Source organism: Oryza brachyantha, chromosome 6 (assembly GCF_000231095.2).
Source record: "Oryza brachyantha chromosome 6, ObraRS2, whole genome shotgun sequence".
In the NCBI taxonomy this organism is placed as follows: Eukaryota; Viridiplantae; Streptophyta; class Magnoliopsida; order Poales; family Poaceae; genus Oryza; species Oryza brachyantha.
In genome coordinates, this window is record NC_023168.2 from 18,290,819 (window position 1) to 18,305,463 (window position 14,645).

A 14,645-nucleotide genomic window follows, 5' to 3' on the forward strand; every position below is an offset into this window, starting at 1 on the left:
GTCGGTCACTAATAAGCTATCGTTTAACATGTCACAACCACGGGATACATGGTTTGACCATAGATCAGAAGCCTTTTGAATATCTCACCCCCATGGCATGAACAATATTTATTATCCAGTAAATACAACAAAAGCTTTAAATAATATACACCAAGTGCATCCTCAGTGAATTGATTGGAAACCAGCCAAAAAAAATATTTGACTATTTACCATTGTTTGGCACACATGTGTTAATTCCTCTGACAGTATCTGATCTCACAAAGTGGGAAGAACGAACAGTCCAGGAGAGCAGCAACCAGTGAGGTGTCAGCAGCAGAACGAACTTGCAACGGCAGCAAGGAGTTAGAGCGAGGGATTCGCACGCGCACGGGGCCTAAACACCTTCCAAATTTCGCAGCGATGGAGTGCATGAATTCGACCCCGTCTGCCGTCCCAATCCGCTCCATCCCTCGCCCATATAAGCAGCGAACCCCTCCCCCCTCGCTGCTGCATGCACCACCCCATGATCTTGCTCTGAGCTCGAGCTGCCGGTTCTTGTGCTGTTCTGAGCGAGCACTCGAGTGAATCCGTCGGAAAAGGTGGGATCTTTGGGGGTTCTTAGGGGGTTTCTTGGTGTTCTTGGATTGGTTTGAGGGTTTCTTGGTGTTCTTGGATTGGTTAGAGGGGTTCTTGGTGGGGGGATTCTTGGGCGCTGATCGAGTTTTGGCTTTTTTGCCAAGGGGATCGAAGGGAAGAAGAACATGGCGGAGACGCACGGGACGGAGGCCGCCGGCAAGTTCCCGGAGGGGATGCGCGTGCTCGCCGTCGACGACAACCCCGTCTGCCTCATGCTGCTCGAGACTTTGCTGCGCCGTTGCAAGTACCACGGTGAGTGACTGAGTGTGTTCTTGGCGTTCTTACCACCTATGTTTACCCGAGTTTTATTAAAAAAATGTCTTTTTTTTGCTGGATTCTGGGCTGCCTCTTGTTCGTGTTCTCTGTTTTTGTTTGATTTGGTGCGATCTGATGCAGCGACGACGACGAGGGATGCGGAGACGGCGCTGCGGATGCTCAGGGAGAGGACGGAGGATTTCGACCTGGTGATCAGCGACGTGCACATGCTGGAGATGGACGGCTTCAGGCTGCTCGAGCTCATCGGCCTCGAGATGGATCTCCCCGTGATCAGTAAATCCCTTGCTTATCCCCCGCTTTCCATTTCCGTACATGATGTGGCATTCCATTCTTGGCATTTGTCGGCACTTTTTGCTCTTGAAGGTATCAAAGTAGGAACCTAAAGAGGTGAGGAGTGTTACTTTCAAGCAGATATATTGAATGATATGTTCTACATTGGATAGCACTTGAGATCCTGTAAATTTATTGACTTCATTCATACTTGGGCTGATAGGCCGTAGGTTAGAAAAACGTGGTCATGTATCTATTATCGTGCTTGGTATATAGATTCATCAACAATTATCCAAACATCTAACGTAGTTTACGTGGGTGGAATATTCCGTTTGTCATTTTATGGTCTATTTGTAGTTGTCTTTTGTTGGTGTTAGTGTCGAATCTGCAATCATGTTACAAGTATTGTCCTATTCTTGAATGCGCAAATAATAAAAAAATATCTCATTTAAAACCATCAAAAATAAAACTGAACATAGCATGTCAGTGTCCAGCACGTGTGAAATATTTTCTTATGACAAAAGATAGGAAAAACATGTGCAATACCTCAAATAATTGAAATTTACTTGGATGGGGTATTTTGTTGTCGTTTTATGACGCATTATAGTTGTTCTTACATTGATGTTATTGTCGGATCCGCATTCATGTGGCGAGTTTTGTCCTATTCTTTCTATTGAATGCGCGGAATAAGAAAACTTCTCATTTGAAACCGTCAAAAATAAAACTGACCTGAACTATGCGTGACAATGTCCAACATGTGTTAAATATTTGCTTACAATTCCCCACAAAAAAATTGCTTACGATAAAAGATAGGGAAAACATGTTTCCTCAAATATATTGAAAGGACAATATCCATATAATTAACACCATCATTATCTAAAGATATGCAAAAAGGCATGTAGCCTAGTAGTTACAATGCTCAAGTAGCACCTTCATGCCCCGAGTTCAACTTCCCATGGGAGTGAGTTTTAGGTTTAGTTTTTCTCATTCGCTAGCCCCCATCTTTTGGTTTTGGGTTATAAGCATAACCCAAAATTTTGAATTTTTAACTTTAAATTTGGAGTTGATTTTGAGGTTTTTTTCACTGAAGTTTATTTTCCAACTTTGTTTTTAGATCACTATGAACATGTATATAAATATTTTATTCACAAATTATTTTCTGTTTGCAAATATATCGTTTGGTTTTTTTGTTTTACAACCCTAAAGATGACCCCAATATAGTGCTCAAGTAGCACCTCCAAGTTTTGGGTTCGACTTCCCATAGGAGCGAATTTTAGGTTTAGGTAAAAAAAAGTCAGTGGCTGGCCTCTTGAAAACACATGTTAAGAATCGATCTATGGAGGGTGGGCCCTCTTGTATGGGATAGGGGCCTCAAAAAACGGGTTAAGGATTGATCCATAGGAGGTGAGTCTGTATGAGTCTTTTTGTCTGGTTTGGTTGTGGCTTCTTCTTTTTAATGAAAAGTCGTGGGGACGAGCTTTTTTCATTATCTAAATATATAGAATTAGCATCATGTACGCTATAATTTTTCTGATCTGGATCTATAGGCAACACTTTATGACGGCAACTTTATTGATTTCATGAACTCTTATGTGCCAATTCTGAGTGCTGACTATATTCTGTGCAGTGCAATCCGCAAATGGGGAGCTGGAAACTATGATGAAGGGTGTGACCCATGGGGCATGTGACTACTTGGTGAAACCAGTGCAACTCAAGGACATCAAGAACATATGGCAACATGTGGTGAGGAAGAGGAAGCCTGACCTAAGGAGCCACAATCGTGGTGACAATGACAGTGCTGATCAGAAAGTGCAATCAGGGAATGCTGAGGGTGGGCGGGTTGGTGCAACACGGACCAGGAGGAAGTATTCAAGGAAGAAGAGAAGTGATGGAGATAATTATGATGGGAACAAAGAAAACATGGAATTTTCAACACAGAAGAGAACAAGGGTCGTCTGGACAGCTGATCTGCACAGGGATTTTGTCGAAGCCGTCAATCAGCTTGGCGTTGATAGTAAGAGTTCATGTTTTATTCCTCAGTAATAAACATAACCTTTTGTTTTTCAATTTTCTGTAAGAAACAAATATTTTGATAATGTAGACGCTGTTCCGAAGAAGATATTGCAGATCATGAAAGTGAACTACATGACTAGAGAGAATATTGCAAGTCATCTTCAGGTTTATATCTACAATTATTTTTAATTTCTCTGCTTTGTATTATGAGAGGTATTTGTATTACTGTTTCTAGTTGAATGCCTTCCATACATAAGCCTTTGATATCTTTCATTAGATCTGTTTACTAAACTGTTTAAGAATTTTCCTTTGTGGAAGTGTAGGGTAAGATCTGGTATTATGCTCTATATTTTCTAGAGTTATTTTTTTAGACAGTGATTTATAGAGTTATTCTGGCAATAAAACACTTCCAATTATTAATTTTAGGAACCAGAGAAAAACCTGGTTCCATTTTACCTTCAATTCGTCTCTCTGCATATATCGAATGTCTTCTCATGAGTATGGACGCAGCTCATCTGTGTGTTTGCCTTTCTTTGTTTCAGAAATATCGGTTATACCTGAAAAGGATCAGTGATTACACAGGCATGAGTCCCGATCAATTTCCTGCAAGATGGAGGTATATGAATGAACTGCAGTGTCTAAAGAATTACCATGAACATGGAAGATACCATCTGTCACCAGCCATTGCCTCCTCAAACTCGAGCAATCCATTTGCAAGGATGAATTCTGCATCTGCAATGGGAACACATGGCTTGCTGCCCACTCAGTCAGTTCAGCTTAGAAATAGCAAGAGCAGCCTGGGCATGAGGACAGTTGGCCATGGTGGAAGCCCACTCAGCCATGCTGTGTCTGAGCCACTGCGGTACTCATCAAATAGTAGGCTGCCACATGCAAGAAATTGCTTCCCTTCTGGGCCATCTGGAAGCTCACTTGCAAACATATCAAATGGCTCGGTGTTGGATACAAACTATTCTTCTAACTCATATGCTGACATGTTCTGTAAGAAGCTGTGGGAGACAAACTGTGGATTCTTGGCACATGCAAATCAGTTTTCAGTGCAGTCAAATTGTGGGTTTTCGGCACTTGCAAACCAGTGTCCAGAGCAGTCAAATGGTGAGTTTTTGGCACCTGCAAGTCGGTTTCCAGTGCAGTTAAATGGTGGGGTTTTGGTGCCTGCAAATCAGTGTCCAGTGCAGTCAAATGGTGGGTTTTTGGCTCCTGCAAATCAGCTTCCAGTGCAGTCAAATTGTAGGTTTTTGGCTCCTGCAGATCAGTTTCCAGTGCAGTACCCTGATTTAAATAACCATCCTTTGGTTCAGATGAATCCACCTTCTACAAATCTCTTGAGCACAGTTGGCAATACTCACCATTTTCCAGACCTTGGAAACTGTAGCAAATCCTGGCAAACTACAGCGCCATCAATGTTTCATGGTCTTTATCATAAGGATGGAACATCTCTAGGCCCGTCGCAGACGAGCATTCCCAATATCAACCAGCTTTCAAACTTTGCAACCTCCAGTGGCCAGGTACTGATGTTTGGAAATGAATTGCATGGTCCAATGTCAACAATCATGAGCGACAGCACATCGGTCACAGATTTCAACGAGCAGATGGGGCCATTCAACATCGGAAACAACACGAGCTCAACAGAAATGCTGCATCGAAGCTTCACACTTGGCAGTAATTCAAGCATCAGTCCTACAATACCAAGTGATTCAAGCATCAGTTCTACATTTCCTGGCCTTCAAGTAGACAGCTTTGCCATGCCAACTCAGATGCTGAATGGTGGAGATACGAATGGCATTTTCCCTGTGCTCAGTGACACAATTGATCAGCAAGATATTTTTGATCAACTCGATGACAACAATGGTTTCCTCACAAGAACAAATGGTCCAGAAGGGACAGGCACTTTGGATGACATTGTTGCTGGGCTGTTTAATCATGTAAGATACTTTCATTCTTTCTGCAGTATGGCAACTCATTTTGTTCTCGCTTTCTCTACACTGCTTGGTTCATGCTGTTGGTTCATGCATAGTATAATGTTGAGCATAAGACATCTATAAATATACTTCGTTTTGGTTTCTCTCATTATCTCTAGCATCTTCAGGTTTAACACTTGCATCCACTGTCAAGTGCATTTAAATCAAACTTATTTTCTTACTGCAGGATTTTGCAAAAGGTGATGGTGCTGTTGTGGACGAAGGCCAGGAGTTTGTTCCTTAGCCCCTGACTATGTGAGAGGTGTTCTGTATCTGTGTAGGCTAGCTGCTAATTAATCCATGAGTATTGCACATTGTTTGTGCGATATTGTGCCTTCTGTAATAGGCTAGTTAGAAGCAGTTCATCTTCAGAAAAAGTTCATTTGCATCTAGAGTAGTCATAGGGAACTCCATCTATACCAACAATAGCTTTCAGCTTCGCTGTGGTCTTTTAGATCATAAAAAATAGAGTTATGTCAGGTTGAACCTGTTTTCCTTTATGTTTTAGATGATAAAATGGAATAATTTTCATGAATTTTTCGAAATGGTGTGCTTGATCCATTATTTATCTGCCAATATTACTCTTTTGTTGGAATTATAGAGATGGCCATTGTTTTGCATGCATGACCAATGACTGTAGAGATAGAACCCTGTTTCTTGAGGTCTTATACTGGAAAATAAATGGAAGAGACAATGCAGAAGAAATAAACACTGACAATGAATGGTACACTTATTCATGACTGTGTAAGAATGTTTGGGTGTCACAATTTCTTATTCTGAGTCATTTAACTTATTGAGTTTGCACTGTATGTTATCTTAAGTTAAATTTTGTTTGTCTAACAACCTGCAGGAAAGAAAATTCCTGCACACACACACACACGCATATATAGTCTGTGTAAACACTGACAATGAATGGTACACTTATTCATGATTGTGTAAGAATGTTTGGGTGTCACAGTTTCTGATTCTGAGTTATTTAACTTATTGAGTTTGGACTGTATGTTATCTTAAGTTAAATTTTGTTTGTCTAACAACCTGCACAGGAAAGAAAATTCCTACACACACAGTATAGCATGGAGCCAAAAGGCATTTGATTACTGTGTAGACAGTCTCATGTTTGTCTCCCTTGTTTGTCACAGCAACTGCATCTTCTCACTTTGACATCTGTGCAATGTCCTTATTGTACTGATCTATCCATCCCTGTATGATCTCAACTTCTTGTCGTCGTTGTTCTACAACCCAATCTGGATCATCTTTGGTTGCTGATCTAAAGTCCAAATGATGAGCTCCTGTAGAAATCAATCATATATCAGCACTAGTACTGTCCGAAAAATATTTTGGCTTTACATGTTATCTGCAAAATCCTGTTTTACCTTTCTCTGTGACAAGGGCAAAGATGCTAGATGATATGTTCTTGAGAACTCTGATTGCAATGCAATAGGGGAAAAAATACATTATAGCTTACTATAACAGAAAAGGTATCTGAATGACCAAAACTTTTAACATGGCTGATCATATGGTGAAATCTTTCAGGCTTACCCGCCTCGACTCCACGGGTCTCGCATTCCATTGGAGAAGATGATGTTGCTACCAAACCTCTTCAGCACCAGGTCAATTTTCTGCATTAAAATGTGGACCACAACACCAGGTGGAACACTTGCAAACCATTCAAATTTACTACTACCAGTTCATATATAACACTCTGAACTTGAAAGAACACTCACATTTCCACCATATTCAGTAGTGATCCAGTGTGGCCTCGGACGAACACCGTAACTCTGGAAACAGTCATCAGATTTGCCCTCATAAGTGAAGGTGAATGGAGGGAACATGCTCTCGTTTGAGATCGTCATCGGCATGACCATCTCTGTGCAGGCCTGCACAGAAACTGCTTCAGAAAATAAAGAACACAACAATTATCTGTATCAGAATTGTCAGTGGCAATGTATCACCTGCCACCCCCAGCCACTGAGGCCATGGGGGTCTCCTCCATCCTCTAGCTCGAAGCATGTCTGGTCTCCTGTGTAATTGTAGTACAGGCTCGCCGCTGCGAAAGCTTTGTCGACAATGTCGGCTCCTGCCGGGAAGCCGTCGATGATCTTGCACATCTGTGGAAATTTCATGAGAACTTTACTGGTGACTGATTCCATGAGAAGAACAGGTCCAGTTTCTGCATTAGTTCAGTTTTGTTCTTCTGAAACACTTGGTTATCAATTTGGTTGCAGAACATAAGTACAAATGGCTACCTCCTTGACAGGGTAGGCAGGCAGATTCATGAGGAAATTGGCCGGGGTTGGATAGTCCACCATGGCTGTGTACACAAATGCTGTCCACAACCAGTTTCTGAACGAGTAAACCGATTTCACGGTCCTAAAAGTTAAGTGACATCAGTATCATGAACTCATGTTAGTATAGACTCAATCATACCATTCTTCATTTATTCAGAAATTGATAATATGACCTTTAATTAAAGAATGATGTGCCTGTCATACATGTAAATGATAAGGTCTATGTCATTTTTTAAAATATGAACCTGTTGTTTGTGCTGACTTCTCTATTAATACATTAAGCAATCCTTATTGCGTTCTTTCGATCAAACAAAAAAGAGATAAAGGTCTATGCAATTAGTAGGCTAAACATTACAGATCACGACTATGAAGCACAAAGTACTTCAGTTTTCTTGTGTATATTATTCTTCTTTAGAATTTGTGGTTCTTTTATCATTTGTTGCGTATAATATTGACTAATGTAAAAGTCTAATAGCACTGCAAACATCAGAACACAATAATTGCTTAGAGCAATTTTATAGTCCTTGAGAAGGTAACCAGAGGTACCAAAATTGGTACCTAGGTACTAGAAAATACCAAATTTTACACTAAAATTTTAGTATCTTTCAGTACCTACTCAAGGACTGTAAAATTACTCAATTGCTTAATGTCTGGTAAACAACAACAAACTTACTTGCAGGCTCTGAAGATTTTGCTGAGCTGTAAGAGCCCTGCATCAGTGGATCCCCTCTCATCCATCAAATCCCAAGCTGCCTTGATAACACTGAAGCAATTGAGGCTTTCAGACTGCAATACCAGTTACAGTATACAGTAAGTTTAAAAGATTAATCGATGCCCAGTCACACAAAGCTGTCGAATTTTCCTCGCAAAAAGAAGAAGAAGAAGAAAAAGAAGGGAAAAAGATGTTGAATTTGCGCCATCGGTAGACTTCCAGCTCTGAAACAGCTACAATCTTGCTGATTAAATAGGGTGAGTCATTGGATGTTAACTCATAAGTCTCATGACCTCATCTAGATTATTGAAACAATGGCTGGCTGGCTGGCTGGCTGGCTGGCTGCCTCCACGACATAAATTTTTGACAAATTGAGATGAGATGAGATGATCTGCGGCCAGTCGGTTTGAGAGGCGAGTAAAAATTCAGAATCCATATACACTTTGAGTCTTGACTCGGCAAGTCTATGGCGTGACCGCGTGATGAAGCGTCGCAATCTAGCTAATTAAACCGGGATGCTCTTCATGGCCTCGTCTACCTCAACCACGTCGCCATTTCAAACGTGCATTTGAGCTGAATGTTCATGAACAGTGCAGAGGCTAATAGCAACATGCCATCACAACTCCATCAACTAACTAATTAACTACCCGGAAATGCCTAAGGGTGATTGTTTGGCTTATTCATATAAAAACAAATGACATATTTATAAATTAAAACTATTTTGTGTCAAGACTGAAAAATAAGCTAAAATGTAAAAACTGTAAGATCTACTTTAAATCTAAATTTAAAGTTAAAAACTTAAATTTTAGCTTATAAAGACGAGAAACAGAAAGATTTACATGTAGCCAAATTGTAACATGGCTGGCAACCTGGCATGCTTACCGGTGTGGCTTGTGAGTTGTGACCTAGCATACGAGGATACTATCTCCTTCCCATAATAATCCTATTTTTCGTTTTTCTGTGTCCAACGTTTGACCATTCGTCTTATTTGAAAAATTAGTGCAAAAACCTAAAAAAATTAGTCATGTATAAAGTACTATTCATATTTTATCATCTAGTAATAATAAAAATTTTAATCGTAAAAATTTTTTAAATAAGACGAATGGTCAAACATTGGGCACGGAAAAACGAAAAAAGAGGTTATTATGGGACGGAGGTAGTAGTAGGCAACACGTACTGTCAGTTACGGTAGATGGAGTACCTACACAGGCCATGTTTATTATCTAATTTTTTCTTTCAAAAACATCACATCGAAACTTTGAGCGCATTAAACATAGATGAAAAAAAACTAGTTGCATTAAACATAGATAAAAAACTAGTTGCATAGTTAGGGAAAAATCGTGAGACGAAACGTTTGAGCCTAATTAGTCCATGACTAGCCACATATGCTAATGATGAAATGATGGATTAATTAGACTCAAAAGATTCATTTCGCGGTTTCCAAACGAACTATGAAATTCGTTTTTTCATTCATGTTCGAAAACTCTTTAGATATCCGGTCAAACGTCTGACATGATACTAACAAAATTCGTTAACTAAACGTGGCTGATAGGTCAAAAGGTGACGTTTTTATCCCGTAAAAAATCATTTCTCGGTTTACGTTTGATCATACGCCTTATTTAAAAAAATTATAAAAAATATTTGAAAGTTTTATAAAAAATTGAAAAAAAATAGTATTCATATTTTATCATGTAATAAAAATAAAAATATTAATTATAAAAAATTTAAATAAGACTAAGAGTCAAACATTATATTAAAAAACTAAAAGTAATAATTTATTTTAGGACAGAGGTGGTGCGTACCAAGCCCAATGAACAGTGGGCCACATCTAAGATGTTTTCTTTCGTCAGTTTTCAGACAAACCGGTACCGGTCAGCAGTAGACCTTGGACATCTAACCAACCCCTTTTCTTATGATTATTCTCTTATCATTCATGGCAAAAATTATATTTTAAAAGTTAGTTTAAAAGCTAATTTAAATCTGTATTTACCGACATCTATTTTTCAGCGTTGACATTTATAAAACATTAATAAACAGCAGCATAATTAGAAAAGCTTTTTACATGACTTATTTCACTATTCTGTAGCTCAAACAATCAGTGTGCCCTAACGCATTCCAAATCTGCCCTTAGACATAAACATTTTGCCGTAGAAAACGCACAATTAGTTATATATTGGTACCTTGTAATCTTGCGAGACGGCATCGTAGAAACTACTCCATGAAGTTATGTAGTCAAACTGCAGGATTGGCGCAGAGGAGGCGACAGCGCCAATGGTGACATGAGGATACTTTAGCCTGAACCATGAAGCCAACACTACAGACAACAAGCAAAACAACAACAAAAAATGTTTTTTTTTAAAGAAATGGTCCAATCATCTTACGTTCTTCAATCCTAATAGAAACAAAACCCCACTACGACCAATGTCAGACAGGCAGAACACATGGAGACACCGACGAGGAACACATGACACATGATTAGGAACATAAAAAATATCAGAATGTCTCTAGCGTAAAATTTAGTACATCAGTTATTTTGAATATCTTAAATACTAACTTTTTTATAAATTTGTGATATATAGAGATATTTTTTAAGAAGGGTAAATTATCGGTAGCAAAAAAACAAACAAAACTAGTATACATATATTTATAACCTGAATTTAAACTTGCTTGTACAGCAATATAATTTATATTAATCTATCTTGTTAAATTTTTTTATATTTTTAATAACTATTTAGATGACATAGTAGCAATTAACGAGTAGACATGCGCCTGTTGTGCTTAAAAAACTACTTCCTAGCAATATAGTTAGGACTTAGGAGTGACTTACTGCCGCCATAGGAGCCACCGAAGACGACGACGGGGGCGGCGACGGCGGAGAGGTTCTGCTTGAGGCTGGTGATGAGGACGGCGAAGTCGGCGAGCGCCTGCGTCGACGTCAGGTACCCCAGCTTCTCGGCGGAGCTGTTCGAGTCGTTGCCGAACGGCTTCGACTCGCCGTAGAACCGGTGCTGCTCGATCACAGCCTCAAGAGTAATTAACTTAATTAACCCACTAGATAAAGCGTGATTAGTGCTTCGTCTTCACTGTCACTAAGCACGCCGGCGTTAATTGTGGATTCGTGATGTGGTGCTTGCCTCGATGAAGACGAGCATGGCGCCGAACCTGGGCGCGATGTCGAACATGAAGCCGGTGTTGGTGGCGAACCACTCGATGTCGCCCTCGTTGCCGGTGTACACGAAGATCGGCCCGGCCGTGTCGCCGCCGGCGCCGGAGCTCCTCCGCCAGAAGGTGTCGTTGACGAGGTACTTCTGGTAGAAGAGCGCCGACGAGTTGGGCGTGAAGGTGAAGTGGTCCAGCTCCTGCGGGAAGTAGCGAGCCGTGAACGGCTTGGCCGCCGCCGCCGCCGTCTCGTTCCTCCCGGCCGCGGCGGCGGCGGCGGCCGACACAGCATACCTGCCGCCGCCGGAGCTCGCAGGCCGCCGCGCCGCCTGAGCTCGCAGCTGCAGGGGAGGGTCTCCCGGGAAGACGGTGCCAGCAGCTACTGCTGCAGCCGCAGAGGCCGCGAGCAGCAGGAGAGCTGCGACGGCGGCAGCGAGAGGAGGGCGGAGTAATGCCATTTTTGCTGCTCCGCCGTCCCTCTCCCGCTCTCGGGCCACTTGCTCGTGTGGGGTTTAATAAAAAGGAAGGAGGGCGTGTGGTACGTGGGATTGGGATCCCTCTGCATCGGATCCACGTGTCAGCGACGATATCCTCTACGATAGATCGTAGAGAATCCAGTTCCTAGTACTTGTACGTGTAAAATGATCGTTTACTACTATGTTGTTGTCATATTCCATGAGTTTATATGCTGAGATTTGTTTCGGCTCAATAAAAACTACCTTATTTTTATCATTGGATTTAACACAGTACACATTCTACTCAGCTAGATTTAATAATGGGAAATAATTTGGTATCTTAAGGTACTAGTATCTCGAGATACTTCTTGTTGGATCGGAGCAAATCTCTAGTGACTATAATAATATAATGAGCAATTTTACCATTTTTAAGGAAGTATCACTATTTTCTATATAAAATTTGGTACATCTTAGTACCTTAAGTACGTACTAGAAAGTACTAAATTTTACCTCTCGTGGTACTCTCAAAGATGGAAAAAAACTCTAATATAATAGTAGAGGACATGACTTTTTTAACGTTGTTTTCGTGAATTTTATTGTCCAGCGATATGGACAAGGTCGAAAATTCGACCGAATATGTCATTTGTATTGGTGGAGTTAGGGCCCGACAACCGTGGATTATAGTGTGTCACGCCCTGAGCTCTAGGATATCATGGATCCGCCATATTGGTCATTTGGGTTTTGGATAATGTCGGGGACTCGTGTTGGCACATGCACCACGTATCAAAATATAACAAATTATATCGTTCAAAAAAATATAACAAATTATGGTATTTTAAATTTTGTCCCAAAAAGTAATAACTTATACACTAGCACTCTCTTTTGAATCGCATATTTTAAAATTAATCATAACACTTCCCCTATTAATTGCATAAACTTTCCTAACCTCTATGTCTAGCTCAAAACAAGTTTATATTCTAGAAAATGGGAGAAGAGAACTCATCGTCGTAGTTGATCTTAAAAGGTTCACTCCTGTACCTCATGTGGCATAGACGAAACTTGGATGGATTTTTTTTTACAAACACAAAACTTGGGATGAGTTATACAGAGAATAAACTAATTCTTATAAGAAAGTATAAATATTTTACGTTTTATAGTCTTGAAAGATCGAAAGGTTGAAAAGGTGATTGTTTGGTTTTCATGAAAATAGTCAAACGACGTACTTACAAACAAAAAATAATTTTGAAATTATATATATATAGCGACATAAAAGCTAAGAGTAGAAAATAAATTACAGTAAAAAAATCAAAAATCAAATTTAAATTTAAGATTAAAAATTTAAATTTTAGCTTATAAGTATAAACAAAAGCGAATAAATTATGGGTGAGAAATTATTCTGAAGCATGGTCGTATGGACCCCACTTTCCTTTATTAAAGAAACGAACTCGCTACTAGCACTAGACAAGTCCGGATATCGTCCACACAAGGTGCCGCTGCAGAATTGACCGGCGGCATCATTTCTAACGCAAACGGGAATTTTTTATTTTTTAAATCATTTTAATAAATAATTTTATTACTAAACCTTGAAGAAAAATATTTTCGCCGTATGAACCTTTTAGCTACATCACCAACATTGGTGTGGACAAAAGATTCGTACGATAAAAATATTTTTCTTCGAGGTTTAATAATAAAATTATTTATTAAAAATGTTTACAACATAAAAAAAATCCGCAACCGGATGCCCTAAAACCAATCAACAAGATAGAAACTTCCCTTCCAGAGTGACAATTGGGACATGGACAGATAAATTGCTTGGGTGCAAGCAAGCACTTGTCCATGGTGAATGAAGTACATGTGGTTTAAAAGAATCCCCCCCAAATTGGGAGGGGAAGAAAACAATTAAAAGGAGTTATTTGGGTATATGATCTTCCCAAGTAAATGCAGTTGTCATATTCAGCGATGGGTCCAAGTAAAGGCGGTTGGAATATTGCATCCAGTGCGTGTTGTAGTGTGTGGTTTTAGTACGAACTTATATGGAAACATATGAAGAACCATAATTAAATTAGGCTGATTGCTTGCTAGCACAAAGTTCATCATCTTGTCTCTCACGTGTTTGACGCACTGTCTTTTCAATAAGGATCGTGTTTGGTTTTCAGTAGAGTGAGAGCCATAATGGCCTCACCACCTAGCTTGAATGGGATCAAATGGAACAGCTAAACTCCTTTTCCTGCATAAAATCTAGCCCTTGTCATGTAACAATACAATGTATTCCAATTTCAAAATAGGAATTTGAAAAATAAACTTCTCGAGCACAGATCAGACAGAGACATTTCTGTAGACGGCCATCCAGCACTAATAACGGAATCTGGCGACGAGACAGGCGGATGGGGCTAATGTTTGAGCCCATCATGTGGCCGTGGACCCGTGGGCTTTGATTGGGCCCACAACTGGTCTCAATGATCTCAACCTTTGACCTAGAGATGCAGAGAGTAGTGTTTGTTGCTATGTTGGCTCCGTTTAGTTAGCCAAAAAAAACATTTACTAGTCACATTGAACATATGATGAGATATGAAAGAGTTTTCAGACATAAATAAAAAAAGAATTTCATAGATCTTAAAAACCACGAGATGAATCGTTTGAGTCTAATTAAATTAGGTTCAAAAGATTTATCTCGTGATTTCTCCCCTAACTATGCAATTAGTTTTTTTTCATCTATATTTAATATTTTATTTAAATGTTCAAAGATTTAATCATTGTTTTTAAGAAAAAAATTTGAAAATTAAACAGGTCTATCTCAAGTTCTCGAAAGCAAAATGTTTTGGTGCCGTTCCATGGGTTCCCCTCCCGTGCTCTAGCGTCAGTCCGTCAGAAATGAAAT

General features: G+C 39.8%; 2 protein-coding genes across 3 annotated transcripts; one reads left to right on the forward strand and one right to left on the reverse strand.

Moving 5' to 3' along the window:
* Window positions 1-498: 498 nt before the first annotated feature.
* Window positions 499-5,707, forward strand: LOC102714567 (two-component response regulator ORR25-like). The gene is made up of 7 exons (XM_015838170.2): window positions 499-578; window positions 730-867; window positions 1,012-1,164; window positions 2,789-3,175; window positions 3,263-3,339; window positions 3,717-5,117; window positions 5,341-5,707. The coding sequence occupies exons 2-7, from the start codon at window positions 741-743 to the stop codon at window positions 5,395-5,397; spliced, it is 2,202 nt and encodes a 733-aa protein (XP_015693656.1). The 5' UTR covers window positions 499-578; window positions 730-740; the 3' UTR covers window positions 5,398-5,707.
* Window positions 5,708-5,884: 177 nt separating this feature from the next.
* On the reverse strand, window positions 5,885-11,780 carry LOC102714840 (lysosomal Pro-X carboxypeptidase). Of its 2 annotated transcripts, none has more exons than XM_006657129.3 (10): window positions 11,288-11,780; window positions 10,981-11,161; window positions 10,334-10,467; window positions 8,115-8,227; window positions 7,400-7,523; window positions 7,106-7,261; window positions 6,878-7,030; window positions 6,693-6,772; window positions 6,527-6,576; window positions 5,885-6,442 (listed from the first exon to the last, which is right to left on the reverse strand). In XM_006657129.3, the coding sequence occupies exons 1-10, from the start codon at window positions 11,768-11,770 to the stop codon at window positions 6,306-6,308; spliced, it is 1,611 nt and encodes a 536-aa protein (XP_006657192.2). In that variant the 5' UTR covers window positions 11,771-11,780; the 3' UTR covers window positions 5,885-6,305. The 2 variants fall into 2 exon arrangements, with proteins under 2 accessions (XP_006657192.2, XP_040381558.1); XM_040525624.1 differs by having other exon boundaries at window positions 6,320-6,442; window positions 6,527-6,532.
* Window positions 11,781-14,645: the final 2,865 nt, after the last annotated feature.

What these genes read in the sequence shown, in the direction of transcription:
- LOC102714567 (XM_015838170.2), top strand. Translation starts at nt 741, where the DNA reads ATGGCGGAGACGCACGGGACGGAGGCCGCCGGCAAGTTCCCGGAGGGG. An exon ending in GCGCCGTTGCAAGTACCACG is followed by an intron (nt 868 to 1,011) that starts GTGAGTGACTGA and finishes GATCTGATGCAG; the next exon opens with CGACGACGACGAGGGATGCG. An exon ending in GATGGATCTCCCCGTGATCA is followed by an intron (nt 1,165 to 2,788) that starts GTAAATCCCTTG and finishes TATTCTGTGCAG; the next exon opens with TGCAATCCGCAAATGGGGAG.
- LOC102714840 (XM_006657129.3), bottom strand. Translation starts at nt 11,770, where the DNA reads ATGGCATTACTCCGCCCTCCTCTCGCTGCCGCCGTCGCAGCTCTCCTG. An exon ending in CCGTCTCGCAAGATTACAAG is followed by an intron (nt 8,228 to 10,333) that starts GTACCAATATAT and finishes CTGGTATTGCAG; the next exon opens with TCTGAAAGCCTCAATTGCTT. An exon ending in TCAGTGGCTGGGGGTGGCAG is followed by an intron (nt 7,031 to 7,105) that starts GTGATACATTGC and finishes GTTTCTGTGCAG; the next exon opens with GCCTGCACAGAGATGGTCAT.